This window comes from Haemorhous mexicanus, chromosome 1 (assembly GCF_027477595.1).
Source record: "Haemorhous mexicanus isolate bHaeMex1 chromosome 1, bHaeMex1.pri, whole genome shotgun sequence".
Lineage (NCBI taxonomy): Eukaryota > Metazoa > Chordata > Aves > Passeriformes > Fringillidae > Haemorhous > Haemorhous mexicanus.
In genome coordinates, this window is record NC_082341.1 from 106983139 (window position 1) to 107007363 (window position 24225).

The 24225-nt window shown below is 41.6% G+C and overlaps 2 protein-coding genes across 15 annotated transcripts in view; one reads left to right on the plus strand and one right to left on the minus strand.

The window, feature by feature from the left end:
• PPP4R1 (protein phosphatase 4 regulatory subunit 1) overlaps positions 1–15721 on the plus strand; it is a 63051-nt gene extending 47330 nt beyond the window's left edge. For all 10 annotated transcript variants that reach the window (XM_059858111.1, XM_059858050.1, XM_059858067.1 and 7 more), the window contains 9 exons: positions 3302–3477; positions 7592–7687; positions 8956–9141; positions 10630–10791; positions 11295–11395; positions 11775–11895; positions 11995–12129; positions 12979–13120; positions 14673–15721. In XM_059858111.1, coding sequence (XP_059714094.1) covers positions 3302–3477; positions 7592–7687; positions 8956–9141; positions 10630–10791; positions 11295–11395; positions 11775–11895; positions 11995–12129; positions 12979–13120; positions 14673–14836 — 1283 coding nt within the window. In that variant the 3' untranslated portion in view covers positions 14837–15721. The remainder of the gene's footprint in view (positions 1–3301; positions 3478–7591; positions 7688–8955; positions 9142–10629; positions 10792–11294; positions 11396–11774; positions 11896–11994; positions 12130–12978; positions 13121–14672) is intronic.
• Positions 15722–22180: 6459 nt separating this feature from the next.
• RALBP1 (ralA binding protein 1) overlaps positions 22181–24225 on the minus strand; it is a 32813-nt gene continuing 30768 nt past the window's right edge. For all 5 annotated transcript variants that reach the window (XM_059858138.1, XM_059858132.1, XM_059858157.1 and 2 more), the window contains exon 10: positions 22181–23992. In XM_059858138.1, coding sequence (XP_059714121.1) covers positions 23729–23992 — 264 coding nt within the window. In that variant the 3' untranslated portion in view covers positions 22181–23728. The remainder of the gene's footprint in view (positions 23993–24225) is intronic.

Consider the following 24225-nt stretch of genomic DNA (forward strand, 5'->3'; position numbering starts at 1 on the left):
GGCTTTATCTTATGATCTGTATAGAAAGGGCTAAATCATGTAATGTCAGCTTTCCTTAATATTATTTGGAGAAAGAGGAAGCCTGACTTGCAGGCTACTGAGCCTAGCTGTGGCCTAAGCCAGTTAATTACAAGCTGCTTTGCCAAAAGGAGACCTGATATGGACAAACCAGCCCAAATGTGGGATCAGTTGATCCCATTCCCTTATAAGAACTTTAAGTTAGGTTACTGGCACTGCCTGCAATAAAAGTCTAAAACATGTTGTTAATGGAACAGGTAAGGAGTAAGTGGCGAAGAAACTGTTCTTATGTTTCAGTTACTTCATCTCTGTACCCATTGCAGCCCATAGCTTTTGCCTCGGAGTAAGAAGTAAGGGTAAGGAAGGCAGATCCTTTAGAAAAAAGAAAGAAAAGGAAAAAAAAAAAAAAGAAACATCAATGTCTTCTAGTGAAACAGAAAACAACAATAAGGTTTATTGAAAGGACAGAAACTCCTGAAAACCAGGAAATTCAGTAAGACCAGATAAAATGTGATTTAGAGTTTATAGATTGTACTCGTTATTTTAGGATACAGGTACAGTAGCCAAGACTAAATACTTTTTTCTTTAAAAATACATCTCACCTGAAGCAGAAGTTGAAGAAAGAGTTAATTAATGGTCTGAGACCCAGTGAACATTGACTTAATCTGAGCAATGCAGTTACCTGAGTTCTGTGCTTTATGCAAAACTGACCTTTACACTCCAGTTTTTACCGATGGTAGTTGTGAAAGCAGGTTAGCCAGAGATTCCCTTCTTGAAGCATTTCTCTGTCATTCACGAAAGGGGAGCCTTATCCTTTACTTGAATTTGAAATGATTTTCTGGAAACCATTGCCTGTCTCATGTCAGTAGGAAATCTCTTCATGAGAAATGAGGAGCAGCAGTGATGCTTGGCTCTTCTTTTAGCTAGGACCTTAAGATGTTTATGGACCTCAGGACATTCACCTTTCAGTGAATGACAGCAGTTACAGATAAGCACTGAAAGAGGAAAGAAGGCACTTGCCAGTCAATGAAATCCTTGGGAGTTTGGCTTCTCCTGTCCTTCATCCCCACATCTTGAGATTGTAGAACAGACAAGAAGCTGAGGAAATGCACATTTTTGTCATATTTCTTCTAGGGCGGGCAGGGGAAATCAGGACAGGTGTTGTCTCCAGCTTGTTAAAGCCCCTAAGCAAGGGTGGTCCGGGTGTGCAGGCTGACAGTGAGGCATGGGTGGGGAATATGTCTTGGAAAAGTCCCAATTACTGCTGTAGATACTTTTGTTACTATAAGTAATCTTTGTAGCTCTGTGTGGATTTTTCAGAAAATATACATAGTGTGGAAGTAGTATGTGTTTACCTAGTCAGGATAAGCGTCCTTCACTTTTAAGTGAAGGTGAGAGGAATGCACATTTTACATTAAGTTGTGCTTCATGAAAAGGGTACTCAAGAAAAATGTCTCAGTGTGCAGCAGAATGTAATTATTTTTAATTTTCTTGTTTGATTTCTCTAAATTAAAATAGTTTGGAAATAAGCCAGGAATTTCTTGCCCCAGAATAGCCACCTATTTTGCCTGGTTTTGGGGGTGATTTATTTAACATTTAAGTTTTCAGGAAGTTTATTAACCTTGATCTTTTTTATTCTCATGGGTTTTTAAGTATGTAAGTTTATTGTCAGTGAAGTAATGCTTGAAGAATAAGGGTGTAGCAGTCTCTTATTAATCTTGGAAACTGTAAAATTCCTTATTTTTATATATTTATGTTTAATTATAATATATATTTTTTATATATATATATATAAACTATATTTTTCACATGTTTTATAGTGGAAGTATTAGTATTCTATTGGCTATACTTTAAGTTTTTAACAGTTTGTTTTTCCTGTTTCTTGTTGAGGAATACAGTAATACAGCAAGAATATCTTTGGGTTGTTTTTTCAGAAGTTGGACAGAGTTAGAGAGTTAGCACTGCATATTGTAAAAAATTGTCTTTATTCCTGCTCATCAGACTCTACCAACAAACCAGTGAACCCACCGTGTGTTTTGCAATTTTTGCTAGATTTTGCTAAGGCTTCTAATCTAAGATTTTGCTGGGTTAACAATTCTAGTTTCTTGTAGCAGTTGTGTATCATATCTGTTTCTTCTATCTACAAATAAGTCCACCTTTCTTTGTTTAGTACTTGTTAACATTTTCAAAATGCTGGAGGGAGAAATTAAGAATTCTGTAGTTTAGTATGGCAATGTGGGATTAAAAAGAAGCATATGGGTTGTCGTATAATTTCACAGTGAACATTTAAGAAACCTTGGAAAAGACAAAATCTATGAGGAACAGATCTTCCGGATGGCTGGATAAATTTAATAAGCGAGGAGATCGTTCCTCCCTGCCTTCTTGGAAAGAAGTGGAGGAGGAGAGAGGCAGTGTAGATCAATCTGCACTGAATTCTGTGTCACTTGCAGCTGAGATTGCCTCTGATACCTGATCTCAGGTCAGGCTATATCCAGAGAGCATTGCTCAGCAAAGCTTTTTCTAACTGGCAGTAAACAGAGGGATGGAAAGCAGAGCAGCCTCAGAACTGCTGGATCTTTTCCAAAAGAGTGGATAGCAGAGAATGAAGTGCTAATGCCTTCTTTAGATGAATAAGAGAACATCACACAGTGCAACCTTCTTATTTGTTTGGAGGATCCAAGAAGGCTGAAGTATCGGGTCTGGCATCTTTCTATATAGACCTTGCTTTAGAGTTGCTATTAAAATGTAAGAATTTAATGAACATATATAGAGGGAGAAACAACCTCTCAGAACTGAAATCCTTTGTGTATTACAAAACCTGTTCTCAATCTTTACTTGAATTACTTTGTCCCTCTTTCTCTTAGTCCCACCTGCCACAAATGGCCCAGTCTGTAAGTTAATATTCATGGGCTATTCTGCCCCAAAAAAACCTATTTGCACCATTAATATTTACTAAATTGTTAAAGAGCCAGTCCTGCCATAATAGCAGTCTCTTTATTTGTCTTGAGTTATGGGGTTTGTTTGTTTATTTCATCTTTAGGGACAGATTTCACTGGACTGTGGTTTGGCTGGGTACCCTAGAAAAAGAGTGGAGTCTTCATCTAGCACTTAATTGGTCCCTAGTCTGGGATTTACCAAAATGATCTTAAGTTGGTGTACCTCTCCTGTAATTCTTCCACCATCTTTGAGTTAATTAGTCACTGTCTAAAAGTTGAATCTGTGGACTTGCTGAAAGTTTTATTGCAGTTTAGTCTCTCATGTATTTCTCTTTCATGTACTGCAGCACAAGTGGAGGTGTTGTCTGCTGCACTCAGAGCATCCAGTTTGCATCCTCAAGAAGAAACAATGGCCAGTGTTGGCAAGGGAACAGATTCACAGACTGAACTAACCATCAATGACCAACAGAGTTTTAAACCTATATTGGATGATATTGTGCCTTTAATTGGTGACACTGTTGAGGTAAGACGAGAGTTTTGTACTTTATTTTTTCCCATTAGGATTTCCAGGGCTCCAGTAACAGAGCTGTAATTTGCATTCATGTGATGACTGCAGCCAAATGCTTTCTACTTTTGGCTGGTGTGACATTCCCTTTTGTTGGATGGTATTGAAGCACTAGCTACTAAAATAAAATTACTAGTGTTGGGTGCCGTTGTTTTTGCCAGTTCTGTACTTGTCCATGTAAATTCTTTAAACTGCTTCTGTTGAAATCTCTGTTGCAAAATTTCTGTTAAAATATCTGTGGCTATTGCATTTGGAGATGTTTCCACATTTTATTAATGTGAAAGTGCCTTGCTTAAAATAGATCCCTACTGATAATGAGTGCATCTTTTTCTTCAGTGCCCTTCCCTGAACCTGGAGAATGAGATACTTTGTTCTCATTCTCTTTGCTCTCTGTGAATTGATTTATTATGGTTTGCTGGTCTGCATCAGAGAAGTTGAGGACCTGCAACTTAGATGTTGTGCGGACTGCTGAAAGATTCTAGCAGTCAGTAACATCTTGAAGTTTTTTGCATTTACTTCTTCAGCCCCTCTCCCCGTTCCCTGCCCGACTGTAGTTCTGGCATTTGATACTCTTTTCTGTTCTTTGCAGTGTCAGGCCAAACCCACTACATTCACTGCATATAATGCCACAAGCTCAGGTGGTATTAAATGCTGTTGTGTTGCAGAAAGCAGTGGTTCCAAAATAGGCTCCATAAAACCAGAGCAAGTGATTTGTTGACTCATACTTCTGAAATTGTGTTTTCCAGATGAAATTTTGACAAGCATCTTTGAAATGTCTAGGAGTTAATATCAGTCTAGTGCGAACATTTTCATCCTTCTTGAATTAGAGCAGTGTTTCTTGATGACATTTAATTAACTTTTTCTCTAAACTGTTGGATTACCATCTAGACCAAAAACATAGGAGGAGTTCAGGAATGTGACATTTACTTGGATACTGCTGATGATACACAATCATAATTTAACTCTACAAATGTGGTTTGTTTCAAAAACACCAGCCTGCTTCCAATTCCTTTATGTCAGGCCCAAAATGCTTTTTTTAATTATATTTTTATTATAAGATTTCTTCTTTATAATGCTTACCTGAAATTACAGTGTACATTTATCCTCTGTTAGGATAAGAATTAAGAATTTTGGGGGGGTGGTGAGGGTGGTGTTTGTACAGAGGGACAGGTCCTCATTGTATGCAGAGTATAGTGCTGACAGAAAATTTAAGAACCAGTCACATTGCTGGTATATGTTGATTTTGCATGTTTCAGTTTTATGCTTTAAGAGGATGCTCTTAATCTGTCAGTTTCTTGTTTGTTACTGGCACTGAATCAAGTCCTTATTTTACAAGTGAGCAGATATTATAGAGGTGACCTAGAATTCTGGGAATCAAGCTATGATCTGTTGAGCAAGTAGACTGTTGCCCCTAGCAGTGAAGAGACCTTTGATTTTCACAGGTGGTGGTTGGGGTTTTTCAGTTTAGTTGGGGTTTTGTTGTGGTGGTGATTTTTTTCTTCTTGTCTTTTCCTGAGTTTTTGTAAGGCTCAGCATAGCAGTGTGTCAGTAGGGTACTGGATACTTGAGAGAAGTGAAGCTGTACAGCATTTTATGTTTGAATGTAGCCTGCACAGTTCTGCACATATGCCAGTAAGCAAAACCACAGTGTGCTTGTCCTTTGGCAGCTGTACTGGGTTCATGAAGGAGTTAATGCTGCATGCTAAAGAGAGATTCTCTGTCTCTATTCCAGTGAAAATAAATGATGTAATAGAGTGGACCAGTAAGATTTTTAGGACATGATGAAGCTTGTTTGTTGAGGGCAGCTGTTTATTTTTTCTCAGGAGGCACTGTTTTTATTTTCTTTAGGTTTTATGTTCTTTATAAGGTTTGATAAGGGGATGTGTATTGGAATCTGTTTTTATTTGGAGGTAGAGGGAGAAAGGAAACTGGGCTAAAACCTTCTCACTCCTGCCTGGCACAAGTACCACTTACTAATAAGAATAGGATGGATGCCAGGAGGAGATGGACCCCTGACACTGGCCTCTTCTTTTTTGGGCCTGCTGCTCCACCAGGAAGCACCAGCACTGCCTGTCCTGGTGTGCAGCCCTTGACACAGAGCAGAGATTTTTGGAGCACGACCCCAGAGCTCTTGTTACACAGCCAAGGGAAGCTTAGCCTTAGAGATCTGTAAGGCCATGGCAAAGATTTTGTATTTGGTACACAAGAAGCTTTCAGGCTAAACGCTGCTGAATTTTCATGTCCTGGCTCTCTGCAATGCTCAGTTTGGTGTGTGCATGGAGAAAGATGGAACTTCATTTGCAGGGGAGGAAGATACTGCATAACCTAAATACTGACTGATGGCTGTCGTTCTTCTGTACTGAAGCTTTTCCTGGAATGCATATTTGACTTTGAAAGTGGCTGAATAAAAACTTTCCCATCTGTGACACCCTCCATTATATTCAGTTGTTTGACTGGTTCAATCCATAAAGTATGATTTTTTTTTTTTAAGCTTTAAGCTTTTGGAACTGAGCAGAGAATGTGAGATGGAGTCCTTTCACTTTTATTTTTACAGAATGGATGACTAACCTCTGGTCCCTTGCAAACTGGCACCTCATGGAAAGCACTGTGGCTAGGGTGTACTGGCTGCCTCATAATTCTGTGATTTGCAAGACATCAAAGCTGATGACTTGCAATGCTGAAAATAATCTCTTTTTCAGGGGGAAAAACTCCCAAACAAACAAAAGGCTGAAAAAGAGTGAAGGAGGAATTGACTGTCAAACTAAAAATCCTGCTGAGATAGTTTTCAGAGCCTCCAGAGGTTTTACAGTTGGAGCTGTGTGCTGCTGGACACATTTAGTTACGGAGTTGCTTGCAAATCTGTTCTTTCCTTGGGTCTTTAACACCTTCTTGCTACTGTTTCCTAAGCCTGACAGGTGACATGGACTGCTGTGCCAGAGATATGCAATTGCCTCACAGCTCTGCCTGTTCTTTATCACCTGTAATTATACCTCAGCAGCTAAAATTGCAGCCCAGTGCTTAGATGAAAGCAGCTTGTGGAGAAAGAAAAAGCAACTGTCTGAAGTCAAACCAAGGAAGACAGATTGTATCCTGGAGGCTTTTTTTGGAAGAAGTTGGTAGTTTGCTGGAAAATTCTCGTTGTCAAAATGATCTGAGCAGCTGGTGGAAGTAGGCATGTTCTTGTTGCTTGTGTTGACCCTAGGAGCTCACCCTGCAGCATTTGTGAATGGATAGATACCTTGGCTCAAATCTGGCAAAAATGCCTTTGTCCTGTTCCAGCACACAGCAACCTGATCTACTTTTCAGATTTTCATTGCATTCTGCTTGAAATTCGTGGTTTGTTACGCTAAGCCATTGTATTTGGGGAACTGCACTTGTAAGGAAAGTGTCGGTGCTGCATCCCCCCAGCAGCACAGTTCATTGCAGCCCATCACACCTCAGCCACACTCAAGGCCCAGATGTGTAGCCAAGGTGCTAAAATGATTGCTGAAAATTATTTTAATAGGACTACTGAGAGAAGCTATGATTCTTGTCAGCAGCTGTGGCCAAGTAGGACTCAGTTTTATAAGGTGAGGCTTATCCAGAGAAGGTTATAGAATAATCACCTCCAGGAAGGGTGCAACAGCATGAGTCTCATCAGGTTCTACTCTTCAGTGTGAGGGTGGCTTTGTTTTGACCATTTTCTAGCACAAATCCAAAGCAAGAAATCCATCAAAATCAGCTACAGGTGTTTTCTTACTTTCTATTCAGGGAAGAAGTAATGGGACCCATATGTTAGTTGTATTTTCCTTAATGCAGTCTCAAAAGTACTCCTCTCCTGTGATTTTCATTCCATAAGAACCAAAATGGAGCCGAGTAAGAGGAGCTTCTGTTTGAAATTGAAAGCAGATTTATCTTGCAGACCTTTTGATTTTGGGCTGCCAGCAAAATTGTATTTGATATTAAAACATATATTCCTTTAATCTAAGAAATAGAGTCTGAGGTGAGGATAGCACTTCTTGATGTTGGTATTTCTTTTCTGTTTAATCATAGAGTGTGTTTTATGTGACCTTTTATTTTCTTTTTTTCACAGAGTATGGATTCTACACTTCACTATATTCATAATGATTCAGATTTGAGTACCAACAGTAGCTTCAGCCCTGAAGAAGAAAGAAAATCCAAAGTACAGGTAAATGACAGTGACGTCTGGTTTTCTTATATGTAGCAGCTAAGTGAAATTTTTTTAAATATATATCCCCTTTTATTTATCCCCTTTTTCATTCAGTCATTTCTGACATGATCTAGTTTCTATTACATACCTCTTAATTAAGTAGTTTTAAAATAGTCCTTGTTTCCAGAGTTAGTGGCTTCATTTAGCAGTTGCTTCTGTTACATTTATGCATGAGAGATGACATTATTTTGACATGGGATAACAGTTGTCACAGATCTTCAGGCTCTGTTTCATTTGGTTTAGTTTTCGATGGGAACCATGCTGTAATGGGACTTAGGTTATTGAGGAAACAGGATCGGTTTTTTATTACATGTTTTGAGAGGAACCACCCCCACCCCTTGATAGCTTTTTTCAGAACAGTTTTGAAAGTGTTTCATTAAGCTGGAACTGCATCTGGTATTTTTTTTCCAAAAGGAATCAAGTGTTTGTTGTTTCGTAGTCTGGTATTACATTGCCACTGTGCATCAGTGTGACTCCTTGAGTGGGAACCTCAGTCCCTCACTTGTTCTTGTCAGTGGAGCTATTCAGCAGCTGTGTTAGGCAAATGCTCTTGTGCACCCCTTAATAGAGTCAGTCCCTGACACAGCTGAAGCAAAGGCAGTAGTAAAGAGGTTTTCATGGAATTTTGGTTCAGATGCTTTGATTCCTCAGTTGACAGAAGGATAGTTCTTCACCAGAGATCTCTTTGTCTCTGGAAAAGCCTCTTTCTCCCTGTTGACTGTTCAGGGAGTTTGGAAGCAGTATTGAACACCTTTCCCTGCCTCCCCAAGGCATTTTAATTTAGTTTTCTTCTCTTAACCTTTTCAAGATTTTGAGAGAATTAGAAAAGGTTTTTTTGAGCAAGTCACATCATTTGCTGTTTTACCTGTCTTTATGGATGACGCAAAATGGCCAATTTGCACAACATGTGAGCCTGAATGTTTGCAAAGGGTAGAATGCAGTATTTCCGTTTCCTAGACTCCCTAAGGAGACTTGTCCACTTGCTCCTCTCTTGAGCTGGTCTGTATATTTTCAAATAGCCTCCAGTCACATTATGGTTTCTTTGGAACCTTTTGGTGGAATTTAGCAGATACAAAACTGTTGTGCTCTTATTAAGACACTGTAATTAAATAATATTCTGTAGTGGTGGGACAAAAAGTGGGAAAAAAGAGTGCCCTGGAATGACAGTGAGCCTTATGAGGAGGAGGTGGAAATAGTGTGGATGCTGTGCCTTTCTCTTGCTGCAGGATGTTGTACCTCAAGCCTTGCTGGATCAGTATTTATCCATGACTGATCCGTCCCGCGCACAAACAGTGGACACCGAGATTGCCAAGCACTGCGCCTACAGCCTACCCGGCGTGGCACTGACCCTGGGCAGGCAGAACTGGCACTGCTTGAAAGACACCTACGAGACTCTGGCATCTGACATGCAGGTGAGCTCATGCAGTGAACAGTCTGAAATTCTGAGATGTGACAAAGACTAATTGGAACCTCTATAGTGGTTTCTCTTGTTCACTGGATGTTGGGCTGCTGTGCTTTTTACACAGAGCTTTCCATCGCTGGTATTATCCTATAAGGAATAATGGTGCAGTGGTTGTTTCAGAGGAAGCAGGGGGTGAGTGGTGCTCAGGTAGTAAAGAAATGGGCATCTTAGAGTGGGAGATGGATCTCCAGTAGGAAAATGAGGACAGGTTTCTATTTCCTGTGCATGCTTGAGATCTTATGGCAGTGTCTGGGAGCCTCCTAGGTTTGAGAATTTGGGCTGTGCTGCTGTGTGAGCAGACATGCCCCTGCAGGCATGTCTGGAGCTCAGTGAGTCAGCCTCACACCAGGCCTTGATGCCACATCCAGTTAGTCATACAGGAATAACATCGCTATCACCATGCAGCAGCACTGCTGCTTTAAAAACAAATCCTGGAAATAGCATTTTCCTTGTTGTCAGGTGGCAAGGAGGTGGCTTTCTGCATTTTGTGGTTTACAGTTGTTTCCCAGACCTCCTTTGTTTCCTTTTTTGGAGATGCTCTTTTTATTTTTTTAAATATTCTCAGACTGCTTCACCTCTTTTGAACTTGCTGTTTGCTCTGTCAGACCAGCAGTTCTCAGTGATACATAGTGAGTAATTTTATACATGGCTATTGCTCATGTTTTCCAGGCTCCTTTGCAGCCATTAAAAACAACCAGCTAATACATTTAAAACACTAGTAAAAACAAATTGCCCTGTGTTCAGAAGCGTCCAGAATTTATCACCAGTCTAATCTGAATTAAGATTGGATCACCAAAACAGGGCAAAAGAACAGTGCCCATGCTACTTGGAAAGTGCTGGCTAAAGAATAGGTGCTATTTTATTTTTAAAAGACTTGAAATAATTACTCGAATTAAACAATGTGCCCTCAATTTAGGATATCTGAAAGCTCCATTGGTCCTTGGGCTGCTGGGCACCAAGCGTGAAAGAAACTTTTCCTATTATGCAAGCTAAAATATCCCAGCTGAAATATTGTGGGATATATGTCTTACTTACTTAATTTTAAAAGCAAAATGAGACAATAGTAGCATGAAACTAATTTATGCTGAAGAATTTAAAGGAAAAAGTAATTGTGCAAGTGCACTGATGTCAGGAATACTATTTTGCTTCCTGGCACCTGGAAAATTAAAATCTTTTGATGACTTAAACTTGAATAGTTCTTTGATATTGAGGTGGAAGAAATGATACCTTGTCATTTGTCTTCTCTTCCATTTTCTTTTTTTTTTTTTTTTTTTTTTTTGTTTTGTTTTAAATTTCCAGTGTAGTTTTCAGTTGTTACATGAGACACTGTGAAGATATTTGTAAGTAGTGGAATTTGCTGGGAGTCCAGCTTGGATACCGACCCTGAGGTTTGACTGGAGCACTTTGGATCAATAACATCGATTTGTTTGTGTTGCAGTGGAAGGTTCGGCGGACGCTGGCATTTTCTATACATGAACTTGCTGTCATCCTTGGAGACCAGCTTACAGCTGGAGATTTAGTTCCTGTCTTCAATGGCTTTTTGAAGGACCTAGATGAAGTGAGGATAGGTGTGCTTAAGCACTTGCATGACTTCCTGAAGGTATGTCTGTGTTCCTACCCCTATAACTCTGGGGGAATCTCTGCAGATATCTGTTGAATACTGGAATATATGTTGCAAGAGATCTGTGTTGCTGGTACTTTATTTTCTCTGAAGAGCTTTGTTCATGTTTATTCAGTATATGATTTTTGGTTTTGGGCTCTAATCTGCCTACACAACTTACTTGTCAAATTTCTGTAGAGGTTTCTTTGTAACTGACTCATTTCTGGAGCTGAGAGACACAAATCCTAAAACTATCTTTACTATTTACACCTCCTTTCTTAGAGTAAAAGATGATGCTTGTCAGGTTTTCCTTTCAGTACTGCCCCGTGTGACTTTACAGTCTTAAGCATTACAGAGTTTAGCCCAGGAAAGCAACACTGTTGCTAAAGATTTAAGGTTTTTTTAAATAAAAAGAGTGTTTCATTAGTTGTATTTAAAACTCTTGTTCTGTCTGCTGATTGTAGCCAGTAGCTCTTTATGTAAGTTTGTATTTACTGTTTCAGCTTCTTCATGTTGACAAAAGACGAGAGTATCTTTATCAGCTTCAGGAATTCCTGGTGACTGATAACAGCAGGAACTGGCGTTTCCGTGCTGAGCTGGCTGAGTATGTGGTTTTCAGAATGATTGTTTTTATTGTTGTGGATATTTAAAAATGTGAAAATCATATAATAGATGTTTTGCAGTGTTATTCCTAATTTCATTTTTGATTAGTAGATGGTTCTTCTTCTCCTCCACATGTCCCCCTTGCTTAAAAATTCCCGGTAGGTGTATTGTCATTATTGTGAATAAGTGGCACGTTTGATATTTGCAAGTGACCCACAGTCCAGATGATGGCAACTGAAAAATAGATTTTGCTTCCCAGTACCTTCATTATGGCCACATTGCATATTTGATAAGTGTTGTCATATAAATGATGGTACTCAGTTAAGCTGCCTATTTTCTTACTGTGATACATTCTCTTTGGTTGTTCTTCCATCTTGTAGGCAGCTGATTTTGCTCCTAGACCTGTACAGTGCCAGGGACATCTATGACTACCTGCGGCCTATTGCTTTCAGCCTCTGTGCAGACAAAGTGTCCTCTGTCCGCTGGATTTCCTACAAGCTGGTAAAGCAATCTAAATAAATTTAGGGTGTCAGACTTCTGAGTGTTCGTGGTCAGGAGGTAATTTCTTATTTACTTTTTTTTTCTTCTCATTTCTTCAAGGTTAGTGAAATGGTAAAAAAGCTGTACATGGCTCCAACACCAACCTTCGTAGTAGACCTCATGAATGAGCTTGTTGAAAAGTTCTGTAGATGCCACAAATGGTCTGGTCGGCAGACTTTTGTCTTTATTTGCCAGGTGAAATGTCTTTTCATTTCTGTTCTGGGGGTTTTGGGGAAGTTGGTTTGTTTGTTTGGTGTTGGGTTTTTTTGAGTGGTGGTGGTGATCACAATTAAGGGGACTGGAAGTCTCCAGCTGTCCATTGGCACTATATTGGTGAACATTTGAGAACGTTTGTTTCCAAGGGAATAGTTTCATGGCTGTTTTTTTCTCTGTTTCTCCATAGATGAGCTTGACTGCATCTTTAGCTCAGCATATTAGCCCCAGGTCATCAAATCTGATATTGAATATAGAGCACGAGTGTAGCAAAATAATCTCTGAGTTGGGAAGCTGCTTTGTTGCTCAGCATGAAGTGAGATTTGGATAATAAATCTTTAGAAATCAATCAGTAGGTGCTGCCTGTACCTCTTCAACCAGCTAGTGCAGCTTGGTCAAAAACCAATGCATTCTCAGCAAAACAAACAGGAGTTGAAACTGGCTGGGATCCCAAGGAAATGGACAAATTTGGAGGTTGTAGCAGAAGTGCAGACTGGGAGCCACTGTGGCTGCTGCCCATGTGGACAGTTCTTTGAAGTGTTTGGAGAAATGTGAGCTTTGAGCTTATTTAGAGAAATGTTTTGGTATAAGAGGCGTTTATTGATATTAACCATTTTTGTCTGAATATAGTATCTGGTTTAAACAAATACTAAATTAACTGTGAGAAGGATTGTAAAGGTCTTCTGCTTTTCTCTCCTGTTTTCAAGTGGTACAGTGATTTAAAAAAAAAAATGAAAGAGAAAAAAGGGAGTTCCAGGTTTCTGGTTATGTGTTGAGATTTCGTCCTCCCTGTGCTGAAACGTAATGAAATGGCCTCTGTGTTCTTGCCAGACTATCAGTGAAGATGACTGCCTGCCCATGGACCAGTTTGCTGTGCATCTGTTGCCACACTTACTACACTTGGCATCTGACAAGGTTCCAAATGTTCGAGTCCTGCTCGCAAAAACGTTGAAGCAAACCCTTTTAGAGAAAGGTTAGTGGCAGGAAGAGTTGCAATGGGCTGACTGCATAGGGGTTTTTTGTCCCTCAGTTTTCCTAAATTCAGCTGGGAAAGAAAAAGCAACATCAGTTGTGGGCTGCTGTTGCTTTTACTGTCTCTTTAGTGTGAGATGTTACCTTGGCTGACATGAAGCTATGACCCCGTTGTGGTATCCAACCTGCTGTTGTGTAGTGCTGAGGAAATGAATTCTTGCTCATATGCCAGCCTGTTCCTCTGGTGTCATTTTCCATGAATGAGCTACTTGGTAGAGGTGTCATCAGAAAGCACAAGTGAGCAACTAGATCTGTGAAGTTGTTGAGCAGCCCCTTTATTTAGTTAAAAAAAAAAAAAGTTTATGTTCTGTGTAATAAGAATAAGAAAGAAAAATATACACAAATATAAACCACCATTTGTTTGCTCACTGGGGGAGAAGAGGTGCCTGTTGTTTGGGCTTTGTATTTTATGGTAGCAGTGGGAAGAAAGCTTCTCTGGATTCTTTTCAGGGAAATAAGACATGCAACTCTCAAATTGCAGTGTGCTTAGGAAAACATCCCCAGTGCATTGCAGGTGCCAGAAGAGTCAGCAGTGCTCCGAGTCCAAAGCATCTAAAGGAAAGCAGCATTAGAAGTATTAGGCTATTCTGTAAGACAGCAGTGTCCACATTTGGAATGCTTCATCCATTTCTGCTCACTTCAGCACCATACACTGGCTTGAGGACAGCTGAGCTGTTGGGAGCTGCCTTGTGCATGCTGACTAAGGAAGCATTTGGAGACAGCTGAGATGGATCAGCTGATGGGCAGATTTATCTTCTGTTAACTGTGCCAAGGATATCACTGTTCTTCCTGCTGTCATGTGGCATTGGTGTTTTTTGTGTCCCCTGCATGGATAGTGCACCTCCATTCTGCATTGCCACTGCGTAAACTTACGGCAGGTAGTCTCTGCCTCAGAGGTATTCTGTGTATGATTAGGGAGGGTGGATAGGTTGGGAAAGGCAGGTTTAAAAAATCAGTTCAGGAGTTTTTAAACCTCTTATCTCAACTAATCTTCCTGTGAGCCATTTGTAGTTACTCTGCTTTTTTGCACCTTGTGTCGAATGTTGGAACTTCTTCCACTCTTATTTCATATTCTTAGGTCTCTCATTTGATAATTACTTGGCAGGGCTGGCAGGGAAATGTAGTGGCATGGCCATGAGTTGATGATATCTTTCCTCTGTCACAAATACAAGCACTCTCATCTGGAGTTGCTTCCAGGCTTCTGCTTCCTCTTTGGCCATGGAGTTTGTCACCCTTTTATACTGAAGGGCTGTAGAAATCGTGTACTTGTGCAACATCATTAGAGCAACCGTACTCTGAAACATGAAATGATTTTTTTAAGGTGAATTTGTAGATATATTTTGAAGTGTCTTGTGTGCCTGCTCAGATATTCCAGTGGGACTGTAAGACTGCACTGTCCTCTGAAATTTTGTATCTCATGGGGTATGCTGAGGCCGGCATTGAAGTATCTGCTGTCCTTTCCTCCCATAAGTTTTATGCATTTTCTCTTACAGAGTATTTCCTGAATTCTGCCAACTCTCACCAAGAAGCTGTGGAACAAACAATTATGGCTCTTCAAATGGATGGTGACAGTGATGTCAAGTACTTTGCGAGCATCCACCCTGCCAGTACCAAAATTGCGGATGATGCCATGAGCACTGCTTCATCAACTTACTAAGTTCCGAATGTTGCTATAATTAAAAAAAACAAAAAAATTAAACCAACTATCCTCAAATGCTTCTAAAATGGTTGATTTAGAGCAACCTCTTTGGAAGGAGGGATTTCTTGCCAGATTTAACAGGTGGATGTTATCTAAACCTGATAACCAGGGATTTTAAGTCAAGGCAAAGTAAACATACCTGTGTCAGCTTGACTTTAGAAAAACACTGCTCAGAGGATTATTTTTGCCACCGAAGCCTTAAATCTTCTGTCTTCCTGAACAAATGAAACTTGAATTGGCAGATCATTTTCATTGTAGAAAGGATGTGATGATTTCCAGAGACCTGCATTGTTTCTCCTGAGGAGTTAACTTAGCAAGTATTTTCTGTAGCAGCTGATGGGCGGGATGGCCAGAGAGGCGAGTTTGTACAGGGACTGAGACCTCCAGTATTAGAGCTAAAGTTTTTATCAGTCAAGGACTTGATTTGTGTGCAGCTGGGCACACCCTTAAGTGGGAATAGCTTTGATGTTTGTAAATGGGAAAAGTAGAAATTTGGATTTCTCTTAAGGGCTCAGTGCTAACACTAAACTAGAATCTGATTTTAATTCTTAAATGCAGCATATTGCTGTATCCATTAGCAGAAAACTTTGCTGAGTACCTGTGTCCTAATTATTTTCATGCTGGTCATGACCTAAAGGAAATTTATTAGCACATGTACTTTAAGTCAGGTATTTTTAACTTGATCATGATCAGCTCTGAAGGTGCAACTTTTTTCTTCATATACTGTACATATCTGTGAGCCTCCTTGGAGTGCTGCAGTCTAATCATGTTGTTTAAAAGCTGTTGTGATACAAGTTGTTCTCTACTTGTCCAAATAAAATTTATTAATAAGATGGAAAGAAATCTTGTGACCTTTTTAAGACATTAAAAAAATAAGTTTGAAATTTAAGTGGACTTTTTCTTTCAGTTTTCTACACTTTGGTGGCTATTTCAGGGAAAAGGGGTTTGCTTAATGATCATGAAGAATTCTGCATTTTGAAATGGAATATGCTATGGCACAGATGTACTTTGACCATATTGTTGAGGTTTTGCTGGATTTTTCCAAGTGTCCCTTTTGCTTGGGAACCTGTTGCCTCCAGCAACAGGTGTCATCCTGGCTGGAAGTGAGTCTGAACATCCACCTCAGTCATATTTAGAGAAAACTCTGAGTCCAAACTGCCCTTAACCTGCCTGCAGTCCATTGACTGCTTTCCTTTCCTCTCATTTAAAATTACTGATCCAATATCTCCTCTGTGTCTTCCAGGGAGAACTTCCTTAAATCACCTTTCTTCCAGCCTGCAGAACTCAAAGTGTGAAGATTTTTTTTTTCCCAAGGAAGTAGAAATGGCTGTGGCAGCTTATCTTTGATGTATTTTAGCAGAATATTTTCACTTATCAGTCCAGGTACCTGATGCCCTGGCAGTTGAGCCTTAGGGAGATATCTTTTTTCACCTCCTGTATTTTTGGAAAATAGATTATTCTGCAGTTTCTTCTCTTGTAAACAGAAAGTTGCTATTTGCTTCCCAGAGGCTGTTTTTGTACTTCTTAGCACAGCCATGGAGGTGGTTAAGATGCAGAGCCATCTCTGTCTGCCTTGAAATGTGGTGGGTTTGGGGTTTTTTGGAGTAGGTTTGATTTTCTAAAATGTAGGGGTTTTTTCTTTGAGGATTTTTGCGGGATTTCTTTCTTTATTACTTTTTGTAGATGTGTGTTTTTCATCTGCTTTTTTGGTGTGGATTTTTAATATATATATATATTTTTTTTTTTCTATGCATGTCTCTTTTCAAAATTGGCAAAATCCCTGGAGGACTAGGCAGGGTGACAGAGCTGTGGATGGCAGCAGGCTGTGTGGAAGCAGGGAGCAGTGCAGCTCTCCCTGCTGCCCTAAGGAGAGCACCTGAAAGTGATTCATCTTCTCCCAGACCAGATGGTTCCATTTCAGCAATATGCACTGAAGTGCAGTCGATTTCTGCATTTTGTTCAGAGAACATAAATCCCATTATCTGAGGGGTTTTTTTCCTGTGTGTAATGACAATGAAGTTGTAGTTGAATCGTGTGTGCAGTTCCTGAGGTGAACAGAACCTGTTGAGACCAGAGGATGGTCCAGGCCATCCTCTTGACTGTGAATGGAGCACAGTATTCGCTGGAGGAGTATTGGGGTTTAAATCCCAGTGTTTGGAGTCTGAAATTAACATGGCCCAACCTATTTCCATCACTGTACCTACGTACTCTTCCACTAGTCCAGTAAAATGAAGGATTATATCTGATCCCTTTAGGTATTTTCGAATTACTTCAAGCTAAAGCACTTCTATGTTAAAAATGAGACAACTTCTGGATTTATGCAGAAGTGATGCAGGCCTAGGAATCTGAGTGTTTGAAGCTTTTCTTAAGGAAGAATTGAGTGTTTTCAGTTTCAGAGTGCCTGGGTCCCCCTTTCATGTAACAGCTGAAGATCATCTTCAGTGAAGAGGAGAAATGGCTTTGTCCTTTCTCCTCCACCCAGCTGTCATGGATCCATCCCTTTCTTTTCTGCTCTGTTTGATGATTCCCAAGAAGCAGAGGGGAAGGAAAGACTTGCTTTATTGTCAGCATTTCCCTAGAGCATTTGATCTACAGCCTGAGGGATGTGGACTCTATTGCTGAACTCTGATAAAGGATTTTCTCATGCCAGCAGTGTTAGCAATGCCAATAATTCAATCTTCATTGTGTCCCTAAGGATATGGGGTTTGGGGAAATGTGCATCCTTGTTCTGAGCACTGCTAAAAGGCGCTGGTTCTTCTGTGGAGCAGTGTCTGGGGATGCTGCCAGACATCCTGCTGAATTACCTCCTGGGTGCCTTTCCTGAGGAAAGATTTGAGCTCTGTACCTCAGTTCATTTCTCTTTTGGTCAGGACTTCCTGAGCAGAAAGGGAGGTGGTTCCCGAGTTGTCATCTGTGGGTTCATGGTTTTCAAAAGCTCTGTCATCACCCAACCTTCACCTGCTTGGTAGAATACCAGATTGGTTCTTCACGGGCAATTTTCATTGATTGCTGTTTAATCTTTTAGCTCACTCATTTTGCATCTTCTTCGTGAGAATTCTTCACAGGAAACTCCTTTTATTCCCATGTCCTCCTTGCAGTGCTGTCTTACTCCCTCTTGCTGTTTTCCACAGCAGCTTCTCTCCTTTCAGTTGTTTCTCCCACCCGGGGACCCATCAGGATTTGGTATGGCCATTTCCTCGCCACACTTGCCTGCAGATTTCATGCCAATAAAAACTGGCAAATGTCTGCAGCTCTGTAGAAGGGGGTTTGTTTATAACCAAGACATGAGCAAGGCATGGAGACTGTTTTTTTCTGCTCTGAATGTCCCAGATGGCTGCTGCACAAGTTCCCTGGCCCCGTGGGTTCATTAGGACAACAGAACAGCAAGGTACTTGCTACAGCCTCGTTAGTGCTCAGCCCTTGTCCCCCAGAGGTCGGGCTGCAGAGGTGGCTGATTGGTCGTGGAGGGGCAGGAGGGCTAAGTCTGTCCCATGGCTCAGGCACTCTCTAATTGAGTTCCCTCCTGCTGGCAAAGGCTCCTGTTAGTCCCTTGTCTTTTGCTGGGGAATCTGGTGTGCAGCTCACGTTTTCTGACCTGGTTTCAGCCCTTTGTTGTGAAGGATGAGGAGTCTGAGGCAGGCAGGTGGGCAAAAGCTGCTTCTGTATTCCACTTACTCTGTCCTCCCTGATACTGATGGAAAGAGTTTGTCTCCCTCTCTGTGCCAGCATGGAGAGGATATTTTAAATGATTAATCATTTCTTTATGTGCAGAGTGAGGACTTACTGAAAGACTGCCTTAAAATATGAAAGTATGACAGAAAACCTCATTTTGCATGACCTTCTCCTGCTGCCCGAGTGCCTTCAGATTCTGCCTGTTAGTTTTAATTAACATTCTATTTAGATCAGAAAAATAAATCAGGAGCCCAAGTTAATGGGATTATTTTAGGGTTCAGTTGCTGTTGAGGTTGGGCTACATCTCGCTGATAAGAATACGCTGTCGCTTAGCAGAGATAAATAACCAAATGTCTAAACATCTTACAGCTCTCTGATCATTGTCTGCTTGAAATTCCGTGACCCATTTCTGCAGACGTGTAGTAATGTCTCTGTGTGGGAAATGCTTTAAAGGGATTACCTGCAGGTGCTTTGGTATCGCGACTGTGACAAGTGAAGGTACTGAGCACACTTCTCTGCATGTTTTTTAGCAAGGCTGAGAGGAGGAGAGATGCACCGTTTGAACATCATAAGGGATTTCATTTATTTTTCAGTCAGTCTGGGTTTGTGGTGTAAGAAAAACCCAAATAAACTCAGTTTGAGTAGATACCAACAAAGGCACAAATGGGACCAGGCCATTTTGCTTGTACTGGTCATTGATCTCATGGTTTCTTCTTCTGGTCTCTTTGCTGAGGGTTTTGGTGTTTTCTTTTAAGTTTTTTCCAGTCACCCCCTGGATCTTTGTGCCTGACACTGTTTCCTATAGGCAGTGCTGTCAGCAGAAATGTCCTGCCCCCGTCTCCCTCAAGGCCCTGCACTGGGATAACCCCAGGCGGTGACTCCAGTAGTGGAAGTGTGCAGCAGCAGGAGCTCATTGGGACTCCCAGGCACATCTCCTGCGTGCCAGCAAGTGGTGTTCATTGGTGCAGAAACGTGGGAAGCAGTATTCCCATCTCGCAATCGAAATGCTGGCATTGCAGACTTCCATGGTGACCTGTGGAGTTGTAGATGAACAAGGCTATGGCTGAGCTCAAGGCTCCCTTCCCCCTCCAAGGACCAGCTGTGGTTCCTCTCCTGGACTAGGGGGTTCAGAGAGAAGAGGGATTTGGGAAGGGGAAGGTCCATGCGGAGTAGCCCAGTTTGCAGGGTTGGTCTGAGAACTGTCGCAGTTCGGATGGGGGATTTTTCCAGGCTGTGGGAGCAGGATTGTCTGGTTTAAAATCATTTGTGCAGTGTAATCCTTTGGCAGACCTTCTAGCTCTTGCTGTTAAGGCAGCAACAGAAGAAACTCCAGAGGAAACGTGGCAGCAAGTCCTTTGTGTCAGCAGTGACAGTGCCAATGCAGAGTGCCCCGGGAGGGGCCTGTCCTGACAGGTTCTGTGGGTCTCCACCTCTGGGAGAGGGTGGGGCAGCCCCTGAGGGCTTGGTCCGAGGAACAGGAAGGACAGACAGCCATGCTCTGGCACAGGGCACGGTGCTGTGGCTTCTGCTGTTGGAGTGTGTTTTAAAGAACACAGTGGAGAACTTATGCTGTTGGTTATAAGCCATGTTTGGTCTGGATGAGGCATTTTTCCCTGTGGAGATGAAGCACTGTGAGTAAGAGCTGTTTGCTGAGAAATGGAAACCTTGGCAGATGAAACTTGGTCAGACCTTTTTAGGAGAGGTTCAGGTTGAGGTTTTAATTGTTATCAATTTTTTTTTTAATTGAAAGAAATTAGCTTTACATGGTCAGGTATCAAATTCTTGGCTTCAGCACATAGATTTTAAAAATTACTACTTAACTCATTAATCTGAGGGGACAGAGAAATAAAAGTCCCCCCAGTGCTACTGTAGGAACAGTGAATAGAGGTGGAAACCTTCTGTACAGGAGTCCTTTATGTCCATGGTAAAGGACAGTGAATTTCTGGAGACCCATCCAACATTTTATTTTTTTGTTATCTTTCAGTAAATAAAATAAGACAACCCCAGTTCTTTTTAGCTGTTCAGACAATACCAGTTCACTTCAGGCGGCTGTTTTTCAGGTAAAAAGAGGGAGGGAAAAATCCTGCTTGGTGTGCCAGATGTCTGAGGCTGTTCCAAATACAGCTGCAGTATTTTAAGGGGTATAAAAGCTGTCATTTCAGTAACCTGTGGGCAAACCCCCCACTTTGTGTCCTGCCTCACTGGCACCGGAATCCCAATGATTTTTTCATACAGGCTTCCTGATCCCTTGGGCTTCTGAGTGTCGGATGTTGTACAAAAGCCACAGGGGCTAACTTCTTAGCCGGATCACTGATTCCCATAGGGTCAGAGCGCCCCAGGCAAGCAGTATTAAGGACGGATATCTCAGCCCTCCAAGGGCTGGGTGCCAGAGCCCAAACTACTGCACAGCTGTGGCTGCCTTAGCAAGCTCAGTGATTGTCAGCTCTTAGTGATATCAGCTCTTTTATGGTTTCAGCTCTTAGCTTGCCAAGGGGCTCTGGCTGGTCGTGGCTTTCAGAAGACCGAATGCAGCTCTTCTATCAAAATGGGCCAAGGCAGCCCCTTTTATAGGGTTAGGGGGGCTTGGAAACTGACCAATTGTAAGGGTTAGAGAAACTAGCCTGTGGGGTCACAGAGGGATCAACAGGCCTGGAGGACCGGAGTGAAGACTTCTGGTTCAATTCCTATGACTTGGCATTTCCTTATCTCTAAACTTCTGTTCTCCACGGGGCTGTAGCTGGCCCCATGTCTGCTACAGGATGTGACCCATCTGTTCCAGGCCTGTGTTGGAAAGGGCTGTCAAAACAAGCCAGGTGTGTCGTTGTCACCCATCTCATCACCTGGGCCACCTCTAGTGGAAATGCTCAGATTTTAAGAAGGAAGCCAATGGGCCAATCACTCTCACAAATGTTAAGTCCAGAACAGTGGAAGTAACATTGTGACCCTGTTCCTCCCTCTTTTCAGTACATGTAAATCAGTCTGGTATTTTGTCCAAATGGTTTGACAGAGATTCTGCTGCTGCACTTGGCACACAGGCTCTAAGGTGTTGCAAAGAGGCTTATTTTAAATCAGCTCAAACAATACTTTCATTTCTATAACCTGATCCTTTAGGACATGTATGTGCTTCATGCAGGTGGCCAGGCTGCTCAGGTATTTTTCTGTGGCCCTTGGGATTGAGAAATATATAATGTGATCTGAACAGCACACTCAGATTATTGTGCTGTAGTTACTTTCCACTTTATTTGAAATTAGCTTTGGCTTTCTTTGGCTAATGATTCACAACTGCCACATGCAGGCTTTCAAATGGCTGCTGCTCTGTGGCTTTTTCACTGCAGGCATGGGGGTAAGGAAGCCACTTCTGTGCTCGGGGTAGTCAGGCCCCTCTGCAGAGGAGGAGCAGGTGCCCAGCCCCAGCCTCACCTGTGCTGAGGCACAAAACAATTCAAACATCTCTCAGGTGGTTTGACACCAAGTTTCTGCTTACAGGAGCTGTGCTGCTGCAGGAGCAGCAGCTGCACCTGTTTCAGATCTTACTTTGAGTAATTTTTCATAGAAACTTCTCAGCCTCAGGCACCCATCCAAGAAGAGTAACTGTGATCTGCATTATGAAGTAGATGAAGGAGAAACTACTTTCAAATGGCTGTTGAATTTATTTGCTTGATAAATACAATCCTAACAAAATAAAAGTTAACCAATATTAAGAGATTTGTCTGAAGAACATTAGAAAAATCCATGACAATTCAATAGGAATTAGTGTGAATTAAACAAACAAACAAAAAGTTTAAATATTGCCAGCAAATATAAAATGTATGTAACGAAGGCAAGGGAGAATGCTTTAGTTTACATTTGTAATCTGATCACATTTTCTGTGTTTATAAACTTTTTTCCAAATTTTAAAAAAATACTATGCTGTTTTTTCTATAACATATCAAAGCATTATTTGTACAAAAATCAAATCATGGCCAATGATTCACAACAGTGCAATAGATAAAGAATACAACCACATCCAACAGGTGCTGAAAATAAATATCCAGATTAAAAAATAAGATAGCCTATATGCACTCTGTGGAGTTTCTGTCTATATACGGATTGAGGGCTGAGTCCAATGAGCGTATCCGAAGCATTAAAGGGCCCTTAAATGCCAGTGTGGGTGGAGGATTTTGAAGGGTAGAAGCATTAAAACAGCCAAACCCAAACCAAGTCCCAGGTAGGGGTGGTTGGTTTGTTAAACGCCAACAAAAGGAGGCCATTGCTGAACCCCCGGTGCCTCCCATTGGCGTGGCTCTTCGGGCTTGTTTGGAATCCCAGGTGCCTGGCATTTGTGCAGGGGCAATGCTGTATTGCTTGGTCAGGCAGATACGTCCTAAAGACATGACCACTCCCATCCCTGCCTACAAGCAGTGGCTTTTTCCAAGAGATGGAAACATTTAAAATGGATGAAGACAAAGCGCTTGGCTACACGGCAGCAGTGTGAACAGGGCCTGTCTCAAACAGGTGTGATGAGGGTGGTTAATGATGAGTCAGTGAGTTACCTACACCGCTAAAGGACATGGACATTTCCATCATTCAGGGACATAAATAACATCTCTCAAGTTTTTACACTTATTCAATACATCTCAGAACAGAAATGAAGCTTAAGGGCATGTTAGGTAAACATGATACCCCACAGTCTCCCACCGTTTCAGACAACCCAGAATAAATTTAAAGCTCCCTTGTATATAATCTGCATCAGAAAGGTATCAAAGGCACAAGCAAGAAGTGACTAGGTTAATAAGCAGAGATAATGGTGAATGAGGATGAACAGATCCACAAGGCAAATCATTAGTAAGTGTGGGTGGGGTTTTTTTGTTTACTGAAAAGGAGATCTTCCAATTCCGCTCCAGTGAATGTGAATCATGATTTTGGTTTGAAATAAAACTATTACTGAATTATTTTGAATCACCTGAAGGAAACCAGTCTTGAAATAATCTGATACTAACTGGAAAACTCTTCTGGCCTCTCCAAACTCACCTGAGTCTGATGAGTAGAAGCCACAAGTATTAGAGACAAAAGTCTCCAGGGCTTAAAAGAAAAGTTTCTTTACAGAATGTACACAGCCACCAATAATTTGTGCAGTTTGACTCAAATTACAGTAATTTGCACAGTTCAGTTGATTTCGTGCATAGCTAAGGAGCCAGATCAAATTGGAGTTTCTTTCCTGTCTTTACTTGGGGATGGCTTGACTTGCTGCTCCTTGCTTGCTTTTGGCTGCTCTTTGGCTGCTTTTGTCTCCAGGACAGTGTCTCTCTGCTGCTGAGAAACGCCCCCGCGCTTTTCTGGCTCCTCTTCCTCCTGGCCCTGCTGCTCGGATTTTGCGCGCTGCAGCAGGCGGAGCTGCACCCGCAGCTCGATGATGGCCTCGCGCTCCTCGTGAATCGCTTGGTTCAGGTGATTGTTCTTGATCTTTTAAGGAAGGGAAACAAATGTCAGGGAATGACAATGTGTCCCTCTGACACAGCAGTGCTGTAGCTCAGGGGTGTTTAGCACCGCTGGCCCAGGCAGCAACAGGAACTCACACAGAGCCGTGATTTAAAAGCTGTGCGTGGGTCACAAGCCTGGGCAGAACTGATGCACGCAACCAGTTTGCACCTGTGCAATCACATCACCACCACAGGAGAGAACCAGTGAATGCTAAG